This window comes from Vigna unguiculata, chromosome 3 (genome assembly GCF_037176805.1).
Source record: "Vigna unguiculata cultivar grain cowpea cultivar isolate G323 ecotype 2 chromosome 3, ASM3717680v1, whole genome shotgun sequence".
Taxonomy (NCBI): Eukaryota; Viridiplantae; Streptophyta; class Magnoliopsida; order Fabales; family Fabaceae; genus Vigna; species Vigna unguiculata.
The window spans coordinates 46,578,114-46,605,151 of NC_140794.1; the positions used below are offsets into that span (position 1 = coordinate 46,578,114).

A 27,038-nucleotide genomic window follows, 5' to 3' on the forward strand; every position below is an offset into this window, starting at 1 on the left:
CACATGTTAGTAAAACTGTAGAGTTAATTTGGTAAAAGTAGTTATAACACTTTCAAATCGTTGCATATATACGAAAATGGAAAATGGAATATGATAGGGATCCCGCAAATCGATCCATATTCGTAGGTAACAAATGTGAGAGCAAGATTTTTCGTTCGACTGTGTTTAACGTATTTACAAATAATACAAAGAATGTCAGTTTGGACAGGGTAAACTATCGTACAAATACATCACTCTTGAAAATATATATTAGGTTCAGTGTAAGTATATATTGTTTGTAAATTTTTCAAACATTTACGAAAAAAGGTTTATTGCGAAAATCATTAAATTCGAGTATCTTTTTAGTCGGTTGTTTAGGAGTCTAGTTTTTTTATTTGTGAAAATATTATTGTGAAGCTTCTTCAAACTATAGTTCTTTTATTTATGAGAAATAAAAATAGAACAAGTTTAGGAGAAAATGTGAATCGAAAGTCCAATAGAAAGAAACTGTAGCTATAAACTCAATCAGAGGCTTAGTATGGTTTGCATTCGAATGATGAGTGGAGAAATGAGGAGCCACCAATTACCGACGTTGTCGACGACAATCTTGACTGGGCTAGAGAGCTACAGCTGCGAGCATGGAGGTCGAAGTGTTAAGGTGGAGCTTGTGTGAGAAGCCTCTAGAGGAAGAAGAAGATGACTTAGGTTTTTTTCACGCTTAAACAAGAATATGAAGTTGGGCTTGACTCACTCAATTATTCTTCCACCATACCTTTGGTATGGCAATTTCTTCCTATACCCCCATATTTTATTATTGCACCCCCAAAAACAAGTTATAAAGTCAAACTTGTCCTTCCCTTCTTCCATCTTACTCCCTCTTATTACCTCCATACTTTCCTCTACCTCCATTCCATCATCTTCTTCCACCTCCACCCTAAAAATTTCACAAGTGTTCAATAACACAAATGAAAAATTTATAATAATGTAAAATGAAAGGAAGATGATAATCAACAATGAAATGAAATGTAAGTTTCGAATTTATAATTCGTATGTATTATAGATTACACAATCTGTAATGCAAAATTATATTATGAATTATACAATACGTAATGCAAAATTATATTATGAATTGTATAATTCAAAATGTAAAATTGTATTTTGAATTGTATGATTTAGAATGTAATTTTTCATTATGGATAGTATAGTCCATAATATTTACTGTTTGTATAATTCAAAATTATAATTACACTAAAAATATAATAGAAATTTTAAAAATTATTGTGCGGATAAAAAAATATGGGAGTGGAGGAAGAAATTCTCCTTTAGTATGTTACACTCTCCGTTTTTTTTTACGCACTTCCTTTTCTGGTTTATAACCTGGCCAGGCCTAATCTTTGTCTTTTGCATTCTCAGATATATTTATATTTTTATTTTAAAAGCAGAATTGTTAATTACAATTTTTTTTTAAATAATATTAAAATTTAAAAATTACTTGCTATCATGTTGATAATTAAATTTTTTATCATGAGTTTTATATTTACTTAATAATTAAAATAATAATAAAATTACATTTTAAACATATCAATCAACAAATACTTTATTAAAAACTACACGTCCATAATTTTTTAGTATGAACTCATGGTCAAATTCAACTAAAAAACATCATTTCTAAATAAAATTTATATTGATTTGTAAATTATTTCTAATATATTTTAGAGTTTTCTATAGTTTGCCTTAATAAAATGTGTTGTAACTCCTCTTAATTTTTTTATATAGACCTTTTGTGACAGGAATGAAGTTAAACACTATTAAAAGAATAATTCAGTGTAACTATTTTTAAATTAACAAATTTTCTCCCAAAACTTCTCTTGAATTACACAAATAATAATATCTTAAAAACACTTTTTGACATTATTATACATTAAAAAACTAAAAAAAATCCAACTCATTAAAAATCATTCGATTTTTATAACTTATAAAAAAATTATTATCGCGTAAATTAAAAACTATTAAAAAGATATTACCTTTAAGTTATTAAGATTACGTAGATTAAACACCAATAGAAACATGTTTATACTTTTTTATTATAATAATAAAAAATAAAAACATTATTTCACATGATTATTAAAATAAAAAACCATTATTAAATTTTTTTAGTAATATATGCATAAGAAATAGTTATAAAATAAATAATTTTTATAATTTTATCACAAAGAGATTTTTATTATATGTAGTTAATTGATTTTAAAAAAATAGTATTAAAATTTAAAAAATAAAATATCAAAATGAAATATACTAATAAAAAAATAATATTCAATTGCACAGACTAAATTTACTATTAATGATTACCCAGAAAGAAAAAAAAATCCTTTCAATGTACATGGTTCCGTATATGTTGAAGTAATTATCACTTTTATATCCCTTGAATGTTGTAATAGAACTATGCAAGAGCTGAAACACATTGAATATATATGAGGCGGGAAGGAAGAGCGAATACAAATTTTGAGCAGCTCTTCCCACAGCTTTATACTTTATTTTCTGGCGTTGAACAAGATCTCTGTTCGGAGGGTTGCTCGCGAGGGCGAGAGACACAATTTCACGGTACGTTCTTTATCTCAATACTCTCGATTCTGCTTTCAGCTATTCTCTTTGTTACTGTAATTAGGTCACAGTACCAATTACTTCCATTACCGATTGTCGCAACAGGTTTCCTAAACTCAGAACTGGCTTAGGGTTATAAATAGCAATTTTCCATAGCAATTCATTGATAGTATTATATAATAAAACTGTTTCTACTGCGTAATTCTGTTCTGTCCTAACCTTAAAATGAATATAAGAGAAAAACAATAAACGAACCTAACAGCAGAAAAATCTGATTTGCTGACATAATTTGTTTGGAAAATTAGAAGCAGAGAAAATGTGATAAAAGAAATCGTGTATATTTTAAGGAAAAAAAAAGCTTTAACATGCATTTTTGTGTATTTATTTATTTCCTCTGTGATCATCCTCAACCAGGCACTGAATTTTTTCTGTTATTTTTTTGTTTCTGTTGGTTCTTGTAATCCCACTCAATGTTTAAATATGTGTCTTTCAACTTGCTTTGACTACTGGTGTGTAACGACTCGTTATGAGGATTCCAAAATCTGCTAACATCGCAGCTCACAATGCTAATAAATGAATGTCATATACTTGTAATTTTGAGGCAGTTTCCATGTACTAAATCTCTTTTCTAGCTCGTATGTGTTTAGGTTTCCAATATTTACCAATTAACGTGCTATATCTTTCAGGTTCCTTTCAGAGGAACTCATTTCAGGTAAATTTTTGCTCACATCTTTGATTCACAGTTCACTTACTTGAGCAGCATATAATTTGCATGCAGAAGCTTCACTTTCCATTTTTTTTCTTTTATTTCTGTTCTGTGTCCAATGATTCTTCATGGCCACTGATTCTAAGGCAATGGACAAAAGACTTGAACATGGTGCCAAGGCCTCGCAATTGCCTTCTAATGGAATTGGATCCAGGTTCTCCAATTTGGAAAAGTCTTTCAAATATTCTATCAGATCTTTGCTCACTTCATGCTCAAAGGAGGTACACTTTGTTTCTTCTTTCTTCTCTCTCTTCTCAGCGCTGCTTTTAATTGTGTGGTATAATGAAAGAGTTAACAATAGGTATGTAAAAAAATTTCACTTATTAACCCTGAATGGTGTTTCCAATAATAGTAATAATAATTTGTTTTCATATTGGTTTAAAACTTGAGACCAGTTTTATGGTTCAGATTGACCGGATACCAGACCGGATACCAGACCGGTTCACTGGTTATAACAATTGTGTGGTATCACTCCCTTGTAGTTTATAGACGCATAAAACATTAACCAGATCTATTGCACTAGTTCAGATCAGATGCTTTTGAACTAATCAGATAGCCATACGTTTAGACAGTGTTTCTGGCTTAATAATAGGTAGTAAATGGTTGAGTTATGTTATGTCTAACCCATTTTTTGATAGCATACCTTTTTATCCTATGGTTTGTGTATGACTACTCAAGTATAAATCTGAAATTATGTTAATATTTAGCACTCTAAAACGGCTATATATTGATACATGTTTTTTTTTATGCTTAAAGGAATTTTATAAAGCATTTTCAAGTTTCTCTAACACTGAAAGGGAATTTCTCCATCGCCTATTTCTTCAGGTATGCATGCACTGTTGGTATTAATTTGTCCATGTTAGAAGTATATTTCTGAATGTTACATAGTAGGTTTATAGAAGGTATTGACTGTCAAAGGGACGTCAAATTAAAAGGCCATCTTTACAAATAATACGTAAAATGAACAAGACCTTAAATGTGATAATATAGCAACATCTTGTTAGATATGAAATTAAACAAGGAATTGTTGTTACTACCAAGCTTGTCTCTATCCAGAAACATGTATCATAAACCTGCTGCCCCAAATAATTGAGTGAAGACAGATGAATGACTTCGTATCTAACACGCCCCGTCACACTGGAGACTTACGAGACTGGAAGCCTTTAAAAGCTCAGACTTTGCACTGACACTGCTTACCTTTTATTGAAATATAACATTACTTTAAAGCACAAAGGATCTAATACCAGCCTACCTAAACAATTTCTGAAGCACTTCAGAGAAAATACTTTCAGGCTGCACTGATTTTAAAGGAAGAAGGTAATGGACGTGTAGTATAGTCCCCAACATCCATCAAACCTTCTTTTTTAAGTGACTAAAAAAAGAACAAACAAAAATAAATTAAAAAAATAAGCAAAGACACACATGGGTGTAGTTGTATTTGATAAAAATGAGTGATCTGTGCATCACCACTCTTTTATAAAATGCAAGACTACACAAAGAAATCTGCGAGTTATTGTGATTGATAGTTTGACACTCCTTTTCACAGGAAGTGTCAACTTTTCTAATTGTAATAGGAACCAAATAATATTATTTACAAATCAAGCTATATATATCATTCCTCCTCTCAGCTGAACGCAATTCACATAAATTCCTTTGTTCTGTTTTTCAAAGGTGTCAAGAAATATTTGAGTTCCATTTTTTGTATTCTAATTGCCCTTTTTGTATCATGTCTTTCAGGTCATTACTTCATTGCATGAAAACTTAGAGGTAAGTTCGTGATAGGTGCTGACGGGAGTAATGTTGATGTAGAATCCATTCCCTCCCAAATATAAACAACTGATAAGATGCGTTATACAACAGTTGAGGATGTTATCTAAATATCACTTCTGCTGATGCTGATGTTTCCCTATTTCAGATTCTTAGTAATGATCTCTGTCATCTATGGTTTGAGTCAGCAAAGAGAATTATCTTCTTGAAATTTGTATTAGTTAGCGTATGTTAAATTTGTGTCTGTTAGTGTATGCAATGGTTTAGTATTTTTCTTTTATTTCTTTTAAAATGATCGAATCATGATTTGTTGTTACTGTGCAATTTTGTTTTGTTTCTTTATCTTTCCCTCTCTCACATGTTGGTAGATTTGTCAGGAAACATCTATTCAATAACTTGTCTCCTCTTACTATTTATATACTCATGTGAAGCTTTTTTGCTTAAAGAATCTGCTATCATTTTGATAAAAATGTTAATTTTAAATGCTCAGTAAATTATTTTTACAGGAAGGGTTTCAGACAATCTGTCTTCAAACACAGGTATAGCTGAATTATTGTCTCCGTTCTTTTATTCTAAAATTTAAACAAAAATGTAGAACAATTTTGTATCTGATTGCTCAACATTCACGTACTGCAATTTAGTTAGAATTGCAATCATAAAGAATAAAACCTCTAAAATATAGAAGTACATACACTTTCTTTCTCACAGTAAAGACATACTAATTTTATAGGATCTTCCTCTCTAGTTCATACTTGAAGGTGCTGTGTGTGGAAAATAATATGGATACGTTATTGAGGATAGTAATTGCATATACTTTTAGGCAAATCCTTAGAATGTAATAAAATTAATAATAAATTTGTATAAAACTCCTCCTTATTCTTGTGCTTCTTTTCATGGATACTTGTATTTATTGTTGCAAATGGTCAAAGACCTCCCATTCTCACTGGTAGTTGCTAAAAGTAGTACAAGATTAGTAAAACTAAGCGAATAATAGCTCTTCTTATTTAATCAAATCACTTTTACTCAAATTTCAATTGTGGGAATCTTTAGAACTAGCCGAGATAGTTAAGTAGTTGAACCTTTCTAGTTCTATTTAAGTTTCAACATCCAGTTCTCTACAAGTTAAGATTTGGCTTTGGAGATATTGAAAGGCATGTTTGGATAAGCTTCCCAAGAAAGATTTGTAAGAGAAAAATATGAAAATAAAAATGAAATTAATTTCTCCACAAGTTAAAATTAGCTTATGTGAGTTAGCTTGAAGAAACTCTCATATAACTTCTTCAAATTTTTATTTTTAACTGTTGCATAAGTTAATTTTAACTTACCAAAAAATCAATTCATTTTTTTGTTCTTATCTTGTTTCATAGAAGTCTTTATGGAGAAGTTCTTTCACATAGACTCGAAATCTTCTACAGTACCTACAGAATCATAACAAGATTCAGTTACTCTAACTAAAGTGAAAGTTTTGAGTGCTTTTAGATACCTTGACATAGGTCAGATATGGTGGGACATACAGGCATGCACTTACACTATTCTACCGTATTCAAGTTAGTCTGTAATTTTGCATTCAACTTTGCTGCAGGCAGGAGCCACTCTTGATGCTGTGGAGGAAATTGTGGAAGAACAAGATCTAGATGTCCTGTTTTCGGATAGGTATTGTAGGATTGTGCAACAGCTTTTTAAGTAGTTTGTTGTAGGATGTCATCATCATCATCATCATTATTATTATTATTATTATTATCATTATTATTATATATCTGAAGTGGTCATATTAAAAATTCCATTCATATTACCAATCAAATAAAAAATTAGTGAAGCTTAATCTTCAATACAAGGTTCTCTTTTGTCAATCGCATTTTTAGTTTTGTTGATAGAGATTTCAGATTGCTTGGAGACCCAATGCTGATTATTTTTAACACATTTATTGAATTTCTACTTATCCTATATTTATTGGTTATTAACGTTTACAGTATGTTGATTATTGAACTCAATATGGAAACATTGATAAAAATGCAGGAGTAATATAACGGATGTTTCTGAGAATCTGTCTATGGCTAAGAAGAAAGAAATTCAACACTTAATGCATATGGTTCAATCGGTAGGTACACGGTACATTACCTGAATGCATCCTTGTCATATTATACTGAAGGTGAACTAGAAAATAAGAACTTTCTTTTTTATCAATGGATTGCACATCTTGAATCTATTTGAGGCCACTATTTTCACCCAGCCTAAAAGGACAAAATACTCCACTTCCTGTGCGTCTGTCACTATTTTCGTACTATTCCATGCCTTCTTTCTAATCCGCGGTTTTTATTTCCATTCTCAAATTGTAGTAATAGACAAAAAGTTTGTGACCCTTGGTCCTGTGGACTCCAGGAACAGCCTTCCACTTTGTCATGAACCTAACAATTATTCCTTGGAGCGTAACAGTGATAACCTTTGTCTACAACTCGACATACAATTTAAGGTTACAAAGCAAACACTTATTAAGTTTGTGAATTTGAATATAAATCACTTTGTTAAAATTTGAAATCATATGAAATACGTATATAGAGCTGAAAGGTTTGGACATGGAAATACTGCAAAGAAAATTTGGTTGGGGCACAAATGATGTTAGTTATAAATTGAAAATAATATTTTTCCTTAGGCCCTTACGCAGTGTTTGTTATAGGGAGAAAATGAGGGTATATCTTTTTCTTATTTGTTTGAAAACTTTGAGAAGAGAAGGAAATGGAGGGAACTATCTTGAGTTTTCGTTTTTTCTCCGTTCCTCTTCATTACTATTGCTAATGGTAAAAAAATTTCTCCCTTCTCTTTTAAACCAAACAAATATCAAATATCCTTCCGTTCTCTAGCCAGACCAAATATGAGATTTTTCCGCCCTGTCCTACCTTTTGAATCGTTTGTATTTCTTCTACTCTTATACTCTGTATGATCACCTTGTTGTTTGTTAGGGAGAGGAACATAATCAAGTGTTGCGCACCCGACTGCAAATGCTTAGGGAAGACAACAAAGTATTATCTGGTGCTTCCCAAGCTGTCAAGAAGGTGAATGTCTCTGAACTCCTCTATGGTCATTCCATTCCATTAGTCGAAAGGTTATATAATTCTAATGTTTTGTTATTTGGGGGTTTCTTTTTTGGCTGATGAATGTCTCTTCCATCCGTTACTTGTTTATGCGCATAATCAACAGTTCAAGAGCATGAACTTAAATTATGGAGCCAACAGCGGCGATGGGATCCATGATGTATAACGTAACTTGTATGTTCTCCTGCAAATTTGATGAAGGTTCCTTTTTATTCATTTTAGTTTTTACTCTGTTTTATTTTTTATTATCGTTTTACACTAGTAAGAAGGAACTAGTTACTTTAAGTGAATGTAGCTTGTGTCACTACTAAGAAAATGAATGTTACTACCTTTGTATATGACCATTAATTTAAAGTTCTGTGAAGAAAGAACTACCTTTTGTTAAAATCAATTCTTGCTTTGATACCGCCTACCTATGTTTTGGTCAAAGAATTTAGTCTTTTAATGAATTTGAAAACATCTGAAACTCTTTAGAACCCGGAACTCTTTATGTTCTTGCTACAATTATTTATGAATTTTAGACTCTTTATGCTAAAAAAAAAAATCCAATCGTTGAGATGCCTTTTAAAATGTTTAAAAAGTCGGGTCAAATTTTATAAAAGGCCATCATCTGACATGTAAAAGCCTAGTGTTTTAATTGTAGAACACTCGAATAATGACTAGTTTTTATATGATTACCCGAGCTCAACAAATATATAATTATTGCGAACGACTGGCAAATAAAAGGGAGACCAGAAACTATATTATATTATTCTTTAATATAAAATTTAAACGCTTTTTTACAAGTTTGTAAACGTAAGTTTCAATTTCTATGATAATGAGCATAATTAATTTCTATCTACACCTGCAGCTTAGATAAAGAAAAAATACAGCATTTTAAAGTAGACATGTAGGGGGGACCAATTTTAACAGCCTAACATTCTTACGTTTCTGGGAATTAAAAAATCACAACATCAATCAAACGAATAAGTCGCGAGAAGGAACCGTATTAGTAAACATAGATGAAAACAATTACGAGACACACAGTTTGATAATGAATCAAACTTCATATACTAGAGACTCAAAAGCATTACCAAATTCAACTATTACTTACAAATTTCAAGATTGCCCACAGGGTTCAACAAAGAAAAAGTCTTTTACGCCAACATATCAAACATAAACAAAACAGTAACAGAATAACTAGCAACTATCATTAATCCCATCCACTGCTTTCATTGGCATTTCAAAATAATTCATTCAAACGCCCATTGATTTTCCCGACGAACTTCCTCTTCTTCCTCAGGGGTGAAGTCATTCTTAATGTTAAAAGTCTTGCGAATTTCCTCAGGAGTCTTCCCCTTTATCATGTCAGCTACAGTCTGGCATGTAAGGTCCAAAAGGTTCTTGATATTCAGGTAGTTTGCAGCCTGTAACAAAAACCAATAAATAACAGAGTACCATACCACCAAACAAAGTAAATCAGAGATCAACATAAGCATATACATACAGAAAGACAATTCTACACCGATGAAGAATAAGAAAAATTGTAGATGCTACAACTACATACACAACATAATCATGTGATGATCACGGATCAAATACATATAATGCACAGTTGACTATAAAAGAGTTAACTGAGTTATAGTCCTTATTAATACTTCTCCCATTATTTATATTTACCACAAATTTTTTACAATAATTTTTCATTCCATGCAAACATGTGCCCAATACTTGTATGGTTGTCATGTTATGTTAAAAAGATAATAACAGTCACATCATTCACAAACTATTACATTCTTATAAAATTGAGAACTAAGGGCTTTACTTAAATACACAAGGTCTATCTAAGACATCTTTATATTAAAAGACTATGGTTATGACTCCATTATTGGAGATGCCTTCTTATACAATCTCCTCCACTCCACTGAGATAACTTTCTAAACTACAAACAGACCATGGATCAACTTTGTTATTGATCCTAAAGATGCTGATCAAGTTTTAAATTTAAATCTGAAACCCCCGCCATCAAAACTACAGCAAACAAAAGCAACAAAATATTCTAAGAAACTGCAAATCCAGTTTAAAACCTTGTTTGTATTGTTAAGGTTGCACAACATCATCATCATCACCATTATCTAAATAAAGAAACAACAGTACAAAAAAAAAGGATAAACCCAAATTTGAAGTAAACAATTAAGCAATATGCCTATCCACAATAAATCAATAGAAAGAACCCTAACCTCTACACCAAGAAGAACCATAATAAAATCATAAATAAAAGAAAAAATTAATTCAAGAGAACAAACCAGAATGAGATCGAAAAGTGTGGCCTGATCAACCTTGACGAAATCAGCATCCCAAGCCTTGAGTTCATCCTCAGTAGGTTTTTCATCAGCGCTAGTGGCCTCAACGTGCTTCTTACAGTACTCGATTACCTTTGCAAGAATCTTGCTTGTGACATTGGGAAGGGGAATTCCACTGTCGGCACAATCATCTTCTATCATATGCTTTATCGTCTGCGATTCCAGAGCTACAATCTCATCCACTTCGAACGCCTCACCGTCCGAACTCTTGAGCGTGATCTTCTTTGTTGATGCCATGAACAAATCCCTAACCCTAACCCCTTTTTCTCTCTTGTTCGAGCGATTCTATTTCTAAAGCAAAAAGCTATTGGTGAGAACAAACGTGTGGTGTATCATCTATTTATGGCGCTGTTATGTGGGTCCCACCCGATATGAGTTGAGTCACACCGCTTCGTCACAATCATTCATTGGTTATATGAAATATTTCATTTTAATAATTTTATTTTTCTTAAATATTTGAAACAAGATACTTACTCTTTTAACTTCTTACAATTTTAGATTTAAATTAAGTAACTCAATAAAATATTTTTTTTTTATATATCAGAGTGTGTAATTCCTCAATTGAATCCGTTTTTAGATTAAACAAACTCTGATTCAAACTAAAATTTAGATTCTAATATTAATTAAATTAATATAATCAAATCATTAGATCTCATGATGATGTTCTATAAATTTGTATAAAGAATGAAAAAAAATTGTTATGTTTGTGATAATGATCTATACATGTGTATAGAGAAGTTTAAATATACTACTAAATAAATTAAAAAAAAAAGTGTGTTTTATCTGGTATGAATTATTCATCACAATAAAAAAAATGATGATTAAGACTATTAAAAACCTTAAAGGTAAATAATGTAGGTACTTTTCCTTACAATATATTTTATTTGTATTGTCAAATCATTTAAATCATACTATAATTTAAATTTCAAATTATGAAATTATTCTAATGTTTAAATTATTAATATAATCATGTATATTTATAAATTAAAAATAGGAAATGTGTATATATATTTTTCTTATGAAAAATTGAAATTCATTTTTTTGTGGAGAAACTTTCTTTTACAATCAATAATTGATTATTTTAATAGGATATATGAACAATAACATATATCTTAAATTTTCTTTTATTTATGTGATTGGTATTGATAAGTTTTCATGACATGGTTTGAGTTATATAAAAGGGATATTGGTGTGTTTCCGTTTTATTATTTACTTTAAGTTAATTACAATTATATGGCTAATATCTTTCTCCAACCATATTTACATCTTTTATTTTTTTTGTTTTCATTATTACATTCAAGATGCAATTATGATATTTTCAAAACTTGGGGAATTCATACTTAATCTTACAAGAATATTAGTGATTTTAATAAAGAGGAATGACAATGTATTTTGGAGAAAATCTTATTAAATGTGAATAATTTTCTCTACACTAATTTATATATTTCTATTTTTATTATAGTCAATATTTAAAAAGAAAATATTTGGGGTACCGTTTTATTTGTAATCGGTATTGTTCGAAGTGTGCGCTGATAATTTCATGATACAAAATTTTGTTTCTATGATATTGATTCAATTTTCACTTACATTTTCACGTAACAACTCCTCAAAATTTAAAATTTAAAATAATAGTTAATACAAATGTGTCCGGTGAAAGTTCAGCGAGAGATTGTTTTTGTTTAATATTTTTTAACTGTATAAAATCATTTTATATATATAGTTGTTATATAATTAAATTATTTTTATTTTTTAAAATTTTAAATATATAAATTAATTTAAAGACATAATTATGTTTCAAGCCTGACTAAATTTGAAAACTTTTATCTGAGTTTCAATTAAATCTGTATGGTCTACTGATTAGTCAATCAATTTAAAATTTACAAATAAATTTCCATTATTAAGTGCTCATGTTAAATCAATAATGAGACTCTTAGGTGGCTTAGTGAGTTTTCATCACATATAATCTTCTAATTTTTTAATTTTACAATTTTAAAGTTTAAATTTTAAATTTTATAATTCGTAATTTCTTATATTTTTGTAGTTTTATAAATAGATTGATATATTATTACTATCATGTATAAAGGAAATTCTCCTTTTTACTTGCTTTTCAATTTTATCATTTAAAGATTTTTAAAAAAATGAAATATTTTTTTTTTAATTTTATCTTTTAAATATTAGTTTTTTTATTTGACCTAATTTTATAATTATAATAATAATAATTATAATAATTTTATTATTTTGATTATCATACAAGAGAAGGGAACACGTGCACATGTGTTTTCATGATGTTCAATTTTAGTGTTTTTTTTTTTTAATTTTACCCTTTAATAAATTATTTCTTTTTTAAACTTAAAACAATTATTTTACCATTATTACTATGTAAATAATCCATTTGATAGATTTCATTCATTTTTTTTTAAATTAATCATTGTTGAACTAAAATAAATATTTTTTAATAAGAAATTTATCTACAAAATAAATAAATATTTATAATAAATTTAAAAATTGTTTATATTTAATTTTAAAATTAAAAAAAGTAAACATAAAAATTGTTTATATTTACTTTTAAAAATAACAAAAGTGAACATAAACGTGCATAAGACATGTATTTTCACTAATTATTTATTATTATTACTATTTACTTTATTATATATATATATATATATATATATATATATATATATATATATATATATATATATATATATATATAAAGAATAAATACTCCACACTTAAAAATATTAATTCAGATATGCAGAGAAAAAAGTTCAACATAGAAATATCAATTTTATAGTATTTACATACATACATTATTCAGTTAAGTGATGACAGCCAATTAAAGTGTTGGAGTCCCTTCATCCTTAAAATTAGAGAGATGAGAGATTAAAGTTTAGAATTTATATAGAAGTGCAATGCCTAAGAAACTTAAATTGTGTGTCACATCTAAATCATATATAAAGTTCCATGGAAACTGGTTCCCTAAAATCAGAATCGATTCTCCCTATCCCAAATCCTATAATCAGAATCGATTCTCCCTATCCCAAATCATATATAAAGTTTCATGGAAGAGATTTGATTTTGTTTTCTTTGTTAAATGTCCTTAATTATAAAGGTTTCATCTCATCCAGAACTAATTCTCGTCACTTCAAAATTTAACAATGCATCTACAATCCACGTGATTTGAAGGAAGGTAATATGGTAAAATCTTGTAAATTTTTTTAATATACTTTTCCATTAAAGTTTTAAATTTTTATATTTTACACAATAAAAAGATGATGTGCCATAGAAAAAAAATTATGAAAGAAAATAGAATATTTTTGAAAAAATTGTTATTTTTTTAAAAACTTTTATTAATAAATGTGATTTCTTCAATTTCAGATCATCTGTTGAGTTTCCTAATACTTTTCTACTGGACATTAAAAATAAGTTGACGTTAGTGTAATAAAAAAAAATTTAATATATTTTAAAATATCAAAGTCTAATAATATATTTTAAAAACACATTATAAGAACAAGAAAGAAAAATACACTAAAATATCCTAATTCAATTTCTTCTTTATAAATGAAACGAATAAGTAAAATACAAAAAAGTTTACATATATAATAATAAGATATATCAAACAATAATAAGTTCATGAAATAATAATAGTAATAATTAAAAGATAAAATGAGCAATTAAGTCTATTTTAAACTATATTCAAGCGTTAACATAATATTATCATTTACCATCATCTAAACTTAAGGACGTTATTTTTATTTTTATTTTTTTTTCTGAGTACATAAAACAGAAACTTCTTTGCATATGACTTCTTGAGACAATCCTAATTACCAAATTGCTTCTAAAGTGTATGTAGTGTTCAACCCTAAACAACAACAAAATTTCTATGTTAATCTCATGTTGCTTACGATTCCATATATTGTGAGGGTGGAGGCCTTGTGGTAGTCTTCTCAGGATCTGCAAAATGGTTTAGCAAGAACATTTTACAAACAGAACAAACAGTTTCAGCACCACACTTCTCTAAGAAAAAAAATTAAAAAAATATCTTATTTTTAAGTTTCTTTTAGATCTTCCATGTATTTGAATTGTTCTTCAATCTAGTAGGTTTTGAGAATAAAGGAAATAGAATTTCAATTCCCATACCAGAAGCCCCGCGGATCTCAACCTCTCTCCATTCTTGCACAAGTGCACAGCAGCAACACATTAAATGAGAAAGAAAATCATCAACATAGCCTCCCTGGCATACAGTGTCATTGGTTAATAAACATGAAATATACCACAAATACGTCAGCACCTCGTATTATCCAAAAGGAAGGAAAAATTACTCTAATGTTCAACATCTTCCGAAGCTTACTCCTTATGCAGCAAGTATAGCAGCAGCAAGATAAAATCAAAGAATATGCCATCAATTCGTTACATACTTCTGCAGAGGCTGAAAACCCACCAACAACTTCAAATTATAGGAGCAAGACCGTGTGACAAATGAACCAAGTTGTTGATGATAACAAGAATTATATAAAAGCAAAATAACATTTGAACTTAAAGAAACATTTGTATCAATTTACCACATCCCAAACAAGAGCAGAAAGTATAGTTTTGTCTCATTTAACATCCAATAAAACTAATATGACAAAAACCAGCTAGGCAAATGGTGCAGAGATTATTTGAGTAATTTGGTGAGACTTCATTATTGTTAAAATCCAAGATGTAACACTCCAATACAGTCTTAACTATATGAAAGTGTAAGCAAGGCTTGCTTTAGTTAATTTGATGATTTTTTTTTTTATTTTTTTATCAGTAAGGGTTTGGGAAAAATCATGGCAACCAAAAAGGACATTTTTCCCAGTTCAAAAGTCTATGTTGAATGCCCTTAATACCTTATTAGGAGTTTGATCTAGTTATGTTATAGCTTTGTCAGCAAAAAACCACACAGGAAAAAAGAATTCAGATATAGATTCATCATTACAATGTTAACAATACATTATAGCTCACTTACATACTGGCCTGTCAGTTGCAACACTAGCAATATCTGACAATGTTCCACAAGGACAGAAGCATGTCTTTATACCTGCAAACCAAATTATCCACTTATTGCTTGAGATGAGAAGTAAAACAGGATTGGATACCTGTGTTGAGATTTCTATTACTAAATATTTTCTCATTAGTCTCTTAAGTTTCAGTTTCAGAGTTTCAGAAGTTACAGTAGATGTTGCAGTTAGTTATTCTCAAATCAATTCTTTGGATACAGAGTTTCAAATGTTTGGAAAGATCTTCATAGCAGATTCTACAATAAAAGATATTTGTAATAATTTCCTCCCATAATTGCTTTAATTGAGTTAAATAAGACATCTATTACTTTAAAGATTTTGGTTGAACATGATGTCTGATGAACAAACAATATACTCTTATAGTAACCCCGGTGTGATGGAAGAAACTATTCTAACTAACTAGACTAGAGAGAGAATCAAATTAACAGAATGAGAACACATACAAAGACAAGGTTCAGAACAGCAAGCAAGTAGATCAGTATGCCAGTCTTCCCTATTATGTGAACCTCTTCTTGATAGCAGATCCTTTTCTGAAACTGATGATCTGAGTGAACCCACACAAATGAAGGGTCAGATCAATTGAGATATAAGTTAGTAATAATAAAAGGTAAGAACAATAATTTTTTTGTAAAAAAACCATTACTGGGAGCATGACAACACATGAAATCAGATTTGTAATGCTTAAAATTTGTTTAAGTACAATAATGTTTGGGTCAAGAAGTTACCACTGACCAGGAGTTTAACCATAACACATGAAATCTGGACAAGTGTGATAACATTACCTTGATGAGGAAAGAGTATCATTGTTTTTTTGGATGTTTTCATCAGAACCATTGGCATCAGAATAACTGTTTCCACTGTACTCTACTGTCTTGTTATTTTTTTCTGAATGATAATGAGCTGCAACTTCTGTCACGTCTAATAAATGTTGAATGAATTCATACTGATATATATCCATATTTGCTTGTGACTGTTGCAGCTCAACTTGAAGCTTTTCGTTTTCTTTCTTAAGAGCTTCGTTGAAAGAAAAGTTTGGATAAGAATAGGAAAGAGTTTTCTTGAGCACCACAGCATCACCTTTGTCAGGTTCAGGTTTCAAAATGACAGTCTGTATCTTTTGCTCCTCATCATCTAATGTATACTCACATTGATCCTTTTCAATAACTTCAAGTCTCTCCTGAACATTCCAAATAACCAAGAGATCGCGCGTTAACAGTTACCAGACCAAATTTATGAACTTAAATTTCTTCATGAAATTGATGCAACAAGGAAACAAGGCGAATTGAAGATACCCTGACTCGATTATTGTCCACTAGCGAAATGAGAGGAACAAGGTGCAAGTATCTGTCAATTTCAGTTTGAGCCTTCCTGAATTGATACACAATGTTCCATCCCATAGCCAGCAGATAAAGATAGCTACGATCTTGACAACTATGAACCAAGATGTAAGACCTTCTAAGAGCATCTTCTAGCTGCTCCAGAGGCTCTCGGGTTTCTGGGTACTTCTTTAGCTCAGATATCTTCAGCTGATCCAGCAAGTTTCCGATCAACTTCAGATGCTGAGCAAATTGCCTGCAGTTCTTCTTGTGCATCCGTGCTGTACTTGCAGCTTTCACAATCATCCCAATTAACTTCAAAGCATCTATGCCCGTTAACTGAGCCACATTTGCAAGCTCCCCAAAATATTCCCATGAAGATGCCATCGTCTCTCCCAACACAACCTAAAATGTAAATGCTTTTTCACAAAACCAATGTAGACACCAGGAAAAATCATAGTTAGACCTCACTAAAGTCATGACCTAGATTAGTTTTTAGCAAAACCTAGAATAAGTAGTACCAAGGTTATCCAAGGAAAACCACTAGAGTTCATTTCTTTACCTTTGATTATCAGATTACATTGACATCTCAAGCATTTGCAATCTTCCGCTGCATGGTGTTCTCACTTCTCGAAAACAGCATTGTCCTTCAAGATTTCTCGACACTGCAACGCATGGAAAATTCAATTCAAAAGCAGTGGGTAAAATGAACAAATCTTGAGAGTGCCAATTACACAATGACTCTAATATCTGATTCACCTCTAAACCCAGATCAGAAGATGAACTGAACTGATATTTTCACCCATTTAATCAAAATTAATCTCACTTTTTTTTTTTGCTTAAAAAAATAAAAAAGAGTATCTCGGTTGTCAGTTAAGAAACCTGTTAGAATATTCAAGACTTCTTGCTCACAATGCGTAACGTAACATAACATAACGGAAAACTTTTGCTTTAAACAAACAGAGGAAAACATTAATTAACAGAAAGAAGAAAAAGAAGAAGAAGAAGAAGACTCACACGCTACACAACAACGTCAGAAAAACCAGATGAAAATAAGGAACATGGAGTCAAGTAATGCCAGAAATTGGTTTGCGTGAAGAACCTTTTGTTGGCTTCTGCCCTAAGGAAAAAAAAAAAAAAACAGAAACGTCCCCTGATAAACCTTTGTGTCTCTCTGTTTTGTTTGTGTTACGGTTGGGTGTGGTGCCATGAAAGGCAGTTACGTAAGTGCCCCTCATTTAGCCATTGTCGACAGCGACAGTGGAAATGTAAATGTCTAATGTTTGATATTGTTTATGGAAGAAAAGTTGGAAGGTAATCCAAACACGGTGTTGGGAATGGCGTTGGAGGTGGTTGTTGACACCGACGTGGAACCAAAGTACGTGAGTGAGAGTAGCTAGCATGGCACCTTTCTCTGTTATGTGAGAAAGCTCAAAAAGTTATTTGCGCCAACCCAACAACCTTTTTCTGCAATTTTTACCTCAAAATGTGGGCAAAATAAACGAATACTTCATTCACAGACACACTAGTAAAAAAAAATTTAATAATGATGAGAGTATTGATAACTTTATTTTACAATATTATGTAATTTATCATTTTTTAAGTAGTTTTGTAATATTAAAAATAAAAAAATAAAGAATTATTTAAAAAATATTACTTAAAATTGTAATAGAAAGTTGTTAAAATTTAATAATTAACAAATTATTTTTCTAAAAAAAAATCAAAAAAAATATGAAGACTGTTTAATATTTTAACAGGAATGTTTTTTTAAAATTATAATATTAGATGGACGAGTTTAGTGCTTCATTTTTTGTATTTTAATTAATTAAATTAAACAGTCGTGTTTTAAAAGTTATTGAATTTATCAACACTCTATTTATTTTTGGGTGGTATGAATTTTATTTGAACATCACTTTTTAATTGATGTAGTCTCTTAACCTTCTGCTTGAGAGACAAAAACAAAAAAATAAAGAAAATAAATGAAATGAAAATAAAAGAAATGGTTGAGAAAATATATTTTATTAAAATATTATTCTATTTAGTTTTTTTATTATTTATATTACTATTGGAGAAAATATATGTTTTGGTATCTTTGCCTTTTCAAATTGTTTTTCATTTTTATATTTCAATTTTATAAACTTAATATTTCAAATTTGAAAATGTGTGATTTTAATTTTTTATACTCAAATTTAATATATATTAATAATTTTTCAATTTTTTTCTTCGGACTCTATTAAATTGCCTTACACGTCAAGGCCCATGGTTAAGCAAAAGGTAGCTTTTGAAGACGAAGGGTACATACCCGAGATGCTGAGAAAATGAGATTCTTCGTCATAAAATTATTTTACATAATATGAAATATTAGTTCCTTGTATTTAAATTTAACATGTGGTAACATTTTAGTGTTGCAATAGAAGCTAAATTAATTTGAAGTAAATATACAATTATAAAAATATATATTTAACTCTTATTATTACTTTATAGTTTTTTAGCCATAATTAATTTATGATGACTTTTGGAACAAGAAATCACAGAAATGCGTAACGGATTATGTTGAAATAAAAAATGATTATATTGTTGCATAACGCTTTATGTCTCACCCTAGTGTAGGTTTTCTTCTTTTCTTTTGTTTATACTAAATCAGATTTCCCCTTCCTCGTTTCTTTTTTACTCTTTCGAAATTCCCTTGTCTCTACAATCCAAGCATTCCGAGTTTAATAAATCTAACACTACACTAAAAATACGATTTACAGTTTATATTATGATAAATACAACTATATTATAAAGTTAGAAAAAAAAAAACACACTCATTATATTCAGACATTACATGTTATAATTTCTTTTATAACATTCTTTTTTTTTCTTCTTTTAATAATTTTATTAATACCAATGTAATACTTTTTTATATTTTAACATTTGACTCATTAAAAACATATTAAAAAATTCAAAATTTCCTATTTGGTAGTTCATGTACTTATTTTGAAATAATCTAATCCATAAAACTTTTTTTCAATTACACATTATTTATTGTTTTAATTTATTTAATTAAATCATTAGTAAAACATGAGGTATTTTTCTCATTCTTAATGAAAATTATAATATGATAATTCCTACCATAATCATTTACGTGTATATATATATATATATATATATATATATATATATATATATATATATATATATATATATATATATATATATATATATATATATATATATATATATAATTCATAATTAAACATCTTTTAATCGAGTTCCCCTCTTTTAAATGTCATCCAAAAATAAAAATGATTTGAACGTTGTCACTATTCTTAAGAGATATATTATTGAATATTTTTTAATGAGTTAAGAACATAAAATAATTCATTTCATTTCACCACATTTGAATGATATTTGAGTAGGATAACATAGTTAAATGATTTCAATATTTCATAACTCATAACTCATGCATCACCACCATAATTCTTAGTTGACCAATATCATATTCGCTTAAGGTTGTGTTCTTTTGAAAAAAAGGATTAGAAGGAGAGGGAGAGGGAGAGTAGAGATCGAAATAATTACAATGTGAAGTTGGTGTTGTTTCTGTTAAGTGATTCAAAGGTGAATTTATAGTGATTAGAGAGTGAAGTCTGTGAAAGTTTGTGACTGAATTGATTGATGTGATATATTAAAAAAAAACTTTTAGTAGAAAAAAAATTTAGATTACCAAAATGTTCCTATTGTTATAGGTAATATAAAATTATATATAAATACTTTAAAATTATTTATAAATTTTATTGAATGATTGAAAATATAAAAAAATATTTATAAAAGAATGAATAATACGATATATTTTGTATAAAAATAAATTTAATATATAAGGTGGAAAACAATTAATTTACATGGAAACTTTTTTTTCTTTTTAATAGTAATTTTAGAAGTAATTATATTTTTATTATAACCATAATAAATTATTATTACCGTTAACATAGAATTAAGAAAATGAACTAAAACCACCACATGTATTAAGTTTAACCGTTAAATTACATATAACAAAAATTAAATAATGAATGGTAATTTGGTAAATCCAACTATGTCACCATCTAATCTCATTATAGATGGTGAGATTGAATTTTCAGTCCATCCTTCTAATCATCTCCTCCCATCACCTTGTATCACCTCCAAAAGAACACATTACTTACCTCTTAATCATCTCTTCCCACTCCTTATGAATAGTACATCTACTCAAAAGAACACAGCCTAAGTGAAATTCTTTTTTATATATCATGTTTTCTGTATATCATTCAAGATACAAGTTGCTACTTTAGTTATACTTAATTAGCGTGTAAACAAGAGTGTTATCGCATTTGTGTGTATGATTTTTTTTAAAATATTTATAATTATTTAAATTGAAAAAATAATAATTAAAATTATCAAATTGAAAAAACAAAAACTATATATAGTTATAGATATAGTTATAGATAAAATAAATTTTAGTTATTAAAATAAAAACTTTTATAAAAAATATTTTTCAAAAAAGTAGTAACTAAAATGATAAAAGAGTAAATACTTATTTTTTAATGAGTGGTTATTAAAAAAAATAGTTACTAAAATAATTAAATTGGAAAATAATTTTTTATTATGAATAGTTATTTAAATTTAAAAAATAATAATTAAAAAATCAAAAAGATAACACAAAGTGAATCTCTATATATAGTTACTATAGCGTAAACATATGCGCAATAACGTATGTGTGTACACATTTTTTAAATATACATAATATTATACTAAAAACAAAAATGAGATGAACGGAAAAAATATAAAAAAATAACTATTAATGATTATGAAATAAAATGAGAAAAGATAAACAGTTTTATACAAAACATTATTAATTTTAAAAAAATTAACAATTAATTATATTATAAGGATAAAATTGAAATAACAATTAATAATATATAAAGAGAAAAATCTTTTTATATATTATAGAAAAAAAAATTATACATCGTTGTAAATATATAAATCTTAAGCATTTAAATGGTCACTTAAATAATAGTAAACGTGAAAGTATCGTGAACCAACTATGTCAAGAGCATCATTTCCTCAATTGAAAAAAAATTAAGGCTCAAAAAAAGAAATTAATTTTATATTATAAGAGCATTATTTTTAACTTTAATTAAAATATATAATCATGAATTATAAATTATAAAATTACAAAAAAAAAAAGAAAAAAATTACAATTTGATAATTTTGTATTTTCATACTTTCACAGTTTCATAATTTTTTAATTTTTTAATTTTATAGTGTTATGATTATATAATCTTATAATTTTATATTTATATATTTTTTAATTTTGTAATTGTGAAATTATATATTTTCACAATTATTTTATTTGTGAATTTTTGTAATTTTATATTTTTTAATTTTTTAATTTTTTAATTTTGTATTTCATAAATTTATAATTACATGTGTTATATTTTTATAAATTTGTTTTTTATTTTTTATTTTATAATTTTAATTAAATTTAAAAATAATTTTCGTCAAATACAATCAATATTTGAAAAATATATCATCATCAGGGTCGGTCTTTTGTAACAAAATATTATGTGCAAGATAATTGCCTTATGATGAAGTTAATACCAACATTTAATTATAGAGTCTCAATTAAAAAATTTTAAAATTTTAAAGACTCATCTTACATTGTATTTAGTTATTATTGTTTTTCTTCACTTTTAATAACTTATTTAAAACACTTAGGTCATCCACACCGTCAATCAAGATCACATACTTATTAAAATGATATCATCAATAATTTACAAAGTCTTTGATTCCAATTAAACAAAACAAGTTATCTTTGATATAAAATAATTTTTCATGCAAATACAAGTCAAATTTATATTTATTTTAAGTTAACTATATTTAAAGTATTTAACATGTTAAACAATATAACATTCAAATACTATCTTTAAATTTTTCACATACCAACACAATATTAACTAGCTTAATTTAAACTAATACATTTCATTTACATAATCCTATTGAAATCGTCAATCATATACACATGTATCTAATTTATATCATTAAACAATACATGTCAATGATATACTTTTCATTTCATTATCAAAATCCAATTATTCAAATACTGCCTTTAATAACAATACTGTTAAATATAATCCTGTCTATCACATAGTTTAAGCTCTTAAAAGTTTTGTTCTCCCTTCAAAAGCTTAAATTAAAAAAAAAAATCATAACTTAATCCTTAAAGACTTAACTCTCAAATTAAATATATTACTACAAATCTATCATAACAAAAAATTGTTTGTCCAATTAATATTCAAATGTGATAACAAAATGCTCACATGCAAACAAAGTTAAAAAAAAAAAAAAACTACACATACTAAGAGAGAAAAACTTCTTCAACAAATATCAGTTATTAGTTTTTTGTTACCGAGTGAAGTTGAATTCAAAACCTCCTTCATCCTCCCTTTCAAATTCTTCAAATAAACCTTATAACTCTCAAATCAATAGTAAATTTAAACTCACAACTTCCACCAATTTTATCACTAAGTCAACCTTATACATGTATAATGTATTTATGTTATAATAAGTATAAAGGAAAATCTATAAATCTCAACAAATTATATTTAAAAATAAATAAATATGTAAAACAATTAAATAATAATTCGTTTTATATTATATATAGTTTTATAACTTTTTAAATAGTAAAATATTTTTTCTTCATTTAACTTAAATTTTGTCTCGTAAATTTACAAAACTGGTCCTAACAGTGAAATTTCAAAGGAGAGCATTCATTAGGAGAGTAAAGAAAGACAAATTGATTAAGGTGGATTAGATTAGAAGTTACGTGTCGAGAGGGATTTGTAAAAGGAACGTTTGACCAACCAAAGTTTCATTATTCCTTTACGTCAAATAATAGTTACATTAATTAGCCAATTGAACATAAACAGGTGAATCAGTAAATGTAACGTGAAATACATGTTAATCTTTATCTCTATATGACAACCTCACGGAAAGAGAGATCAACATAAAAATAAAAAATTAAATAAATTATTTAAACTGAGTTCAATTTTATTAATTGCTTCATTGAAAAAATTCATTCTGAAAGGTGCAAAGAATTAGTATTAGCAACTACTTCAACATGACTTCAATCGTTTATCTGCCAACTGTCTTGCGGAACAACAATATATATATATATATATATATATATATATATATATATATATATATATATATATATATATATTATACACACACTCACACTAAATTCTGAAGCGTTTCTTTTAACTGTATTTTTTTAAAACTTTCTATGTTTATTGGGGGAATGAGGGTCACATTTCTTCTCTGATTTATTATTAAAATGATTATTTTTTTTTATCTCTCATATATTATTATTTAATGATTAATTTGTTTATAATATAATTATATATTTGATGGTCAATATATATAGCAAGATATATGATATGATGAGTATACTATCTTATTTTAATAAATTATTTGGTTTATCAATATAATATGTTCATTATTATATTATCTATTTTATCTTGTTAATTTAGTGTATTTATCATCATGTAGAGAAGTGAAGATGTTGTGATAAGATAGTTAACATTTTTTCCACTTTTACAACATTTTACCACTATCATTTCCTTTATGATTGTTCTACTTGTTCTCGTTGCCACCAATTTTATTAATATCTTCACCACCTCCACATACTTCTTATTTACTATTGTCGTCATCTTCATCTTCATTGTAATATCACACGTAATAAAGTAAAAATTGCAAATTTAATTTTATAAAAGATTTAATTAGATATAAATTCATTTATTAGATGGTATTATATCTTTTATAATTATTATGTCAGTGTATCATACTCTTATTGAACCATAATATATATAACAATTATTTTTTTACTTATATTTTTTTTGTTAGGAATCCAAGTGTGAGTCTAAGTTCCATATTAATTAGAAATGAGAAAGTAAAGCACTATATAGGGTTGAGAGTGGTCTCAATGGTTGGACTTAGATCTCATTGATGTTTGTATCTCCCTAGTGAAACCCCTTATGCAAACCTAACACCTTTCATTTTCATCGTCACTTTTTTCATTATTATTATTATTATTGGTATTTTCATCACATTACTCATATTACCCTAATATGCTATCGTTGGATTATTATCATGATAAGTACCAAACATTAAAATAAATATTTATTTTATATTTATTTTGTTTGTATACAATGTTGTTAAATCTAGAATGACTTCTAACTAAACAACTTAAAATGGGTACTTTGTTTACTAAAATCATGTTTTTTTGGCAAAAGCATTAAACCGGTGTAATTTTTGTTTCAAAATTATTGTAGTAGACAGTTTTAAGAAAAATTATGAAAATAACAAGTCGTGTTATTTTTGTATAATTTTATTTTGAAGATTGTCATGTCGTGTTAGTACGAAATAATTTTAGTGTTGACTATTTTTAAAATTAAAATCGTATAAAAATAATATAACTTTAGTTTAGTGCATTTTAAACTAAAATTGTGTCAACAAAACATAATTTTAATTCAATTATAGTAGAAATTATGTTAGACTAATACAATTTTAGCTTAAAATATTGTGTCACTTTAATACAACTTCAATTTTAAAATTGTTTTATTATGAAATTGTGACACTTGACAAAATCTTTCCATAGTAAAATCGTAACCCTATGACTTGTTGTGTGTTCTCTTTCATAATTTTTTAGAACTATAGTAGTTTTTTTTTTTAATTATATTACGATGCTTTTGCTGGTTTTCTTTTAAGAGTTTTATATTTTTATATGTTTTTAACAACATTCTTCTTTTAATTCCTCAATCCGCGCTTTTAAGGACTCTCGTTAATAACACCGATATAAATATAAAAAAAAATGGCTTTTATGCTTTTTATTTTTTACTAACAATTAACCATTTTTTTTACCAATAATTAAGTATGTACTTGTTTTGTTGACTATTTGCATGTTTCATGGTTGTTAAACAAATCGATCCACCCTTCTTAATGAGTAGAAATTTAGATGTTGTTAACTGATAAAAACTTGGAACAATAATAAAATAATTTTAATTAATACTAATACAGTACAGAGATATTAAATATGAATGTGGAGTGATGTGTAAGAATGGTTGATTTCTTCTTCTGCCTCCCTCTTCCCTTCTTATTTTTCAACACGTGACACTTTACTCATTGTCACAAATAAGGAAAAAAAAAAAGTGTAAAAACATCTTACCAACATCTACCAACGTATATTATTAGTAAAAATGGTCAATTTCTTTGTAAACATCATAATTAATAATGTTTACAAAGTGAGGACCTACACAGTCAACGTTCAACCAAGGAATTGAGTTCATTACGAAGCCAAAACCTTGGGATCCTATGCTCTATTACTTTCTCATCATTAAAGTACTTGTCAGAGACTTCCACCTACACCACTACCAAAATAATACTTTCACAAAAAATTCAGCTAATCTTATCACACTTCATTTGTATGATAAAAATATAAGTTATTATAAAAACAAGTCAAAAGATAAATCTAAAAATATTTTTTAGACCATTTACAAAGTACACATTATAAGACTAAAAGTAAATAAGTTTGAGGCTAAAAAAATAATTAAATCTTAAAAATTAATTAAAATACATTATTCTGTATTCAATTATATACACTTCTAGTTTTTTTTTTTTTTAATTTATCCTACAAAACTACATTGCACTATTAATTATTTATTTATTTTAATGTGTCTTTCAATCATTACATTTACATACATCTTTTATTAAATGTATTTATTGGAAACGTGAGACTACATAAGATACATATTCATTCCGATCAATTGTTTACACCGTCAAACTAGACGTAATTTGAGATGGAGGCGTAAAACTAATGCAAAAATAAATAAATATTAAGAACAACCTTTGTTATTGTCACCGAAAACATTTTAATATGATTTTTCATTTTAAACCCTCACATTTTGATGGTATAATATATTGTAAAAGAAAACAAAGATTTATAAAGTTATTTGTCCATTATAACACAAAGTAGTTTTCATAATAAATTATTATCAATTATATGAAATTATAATATCAAAATTTATGCAATAATTATAAAATTAATTAACAAATAG

General features: G+C 27.6%; 3 protein-coding genes across 9 annotated transcripts; 1 reads left to right on the plus strand and 2 right to left on the minus strand.

The window, feature by feature from the left end:
- Positions 1 to 2,361: 2,361 nt before the first annotated feature.
- On the plus strand, positions 2,362 to 8,593 carry EMB3006 (embryo defective 3006). 5 transcript variants are annotated; one of them, XM_028061442.2, is made up of 10 exons: positions 2,362 to 2,580; positions 3,267 to 3,292; positions 3,433 to 3,567; positions 4,103 to 4,171; positions 5,084 to 5,113; positions 5,620 to 5,652; positions 6,696 to 6,766; positions 7,130 to 7,211; positions 8,071 to 8,163; positions 8,309 to 8,593. In XM_028061442.2, the coding sequence occupies exons 1-10, from the start codon at positions 2,451 to 2,453 to the stop codon at positions 8,366 to 8,368; spliced, it is 729 nt and encodes a 242-aa protein (XP_027917243.1). In that variant the 5' UTR covers positions 2,362 to 2,450; the 3' UTR covers positions 8,369 to 8,593. The 5 variants fall into 5 exon arrangements, with proteins under 5 accessions (XP_027917243.1, XP_085527299.1, XP_027917242.1 ...); XM_028061441.2 differs by having other exon boundaries at positions 2,382 to 2,580; positions 3,228 to 3,292; positions 7,130 to 7,222; XM_028061439.2 differs by having other exon boundaries at positions 2,390 to 2,580; positions 3,228 to 3,292.
- A 579-nt stretch (positions 8,594 to 9,172) lies between these two features.
- On the minus strand, positions 9,173 to 10,858 carry LOC114179045 (SKP1-like protein 1A). Its single transcript, XM_028065242.2, has 2 exons — positions 10,488 to 10,858; positions 9,173 to 9,608 (listed from the first exon to the last, which is right to left on the minus strand). Exons 1-2 carry the CDS (start codon positions 10,779 to 10,781, stop codon positions 9,435 to 9,437), a joined length of 468 nt encoding a protein of 155 aa, XP_027921043.1. The 5' UTR covers positions 10,782 to 10,858; the 3' UTR covers positions 9,173 to 9,434.
- Positions 10,859 to 14,198: 3,340 nt separating this feature from the next.
- On the minus strand, positions 14,199 to 18,157 carry LOC114177387 (cell number regulator 13-like). Of its 3 annotated transcripts, none has more exons than XM_028062708.2 (9): positions 17,923 to 18,157; positions 17,468 to 17,570; positions 16,882 to 17,324; positions 16,372 to 16,766; positions 16,033 to 16,133; positions 15,538 to 15,609; positions 14,867 to 14,973; positions 14,685 to 14,778; positions 14,199 to 14,498 (listed from the first exon to the last, which is right to left on the minus strand). In XM_028062708.2, the coding sequence occupies exons 3-9, from the start codon at positions 17,290 to 17,292 to the stop codon at positions 14,446 to 14,448; spliced, it is 1,233 nt and encodes a 410-aa protein (XP_027918509.1). In that variant the 5' UTR covers positions 17,293 to 17,324; positions 17,468 to 17,570; positions 17,923 to 18,157; the 3' UTR covers positions 14,199 to 14,445. The 3 variants fall into 3 exon arrangements, with proteins under 3 accessions (XP_027918509.1, XP_085527024.1, XP_027918511.1); XM_085670898.1 differs by lacking the exon at positions 17,923 to 18,157 and adding an exon at positions 17,788 to 17,894; XM_028062710.2 differs by lacking the exon at positions 17,923 to 18,157 and adding an exon at positions 17,665 to 17,683.
- Positions 18,158 to 27,038: the final 8,881 nt, after the last annotated feature.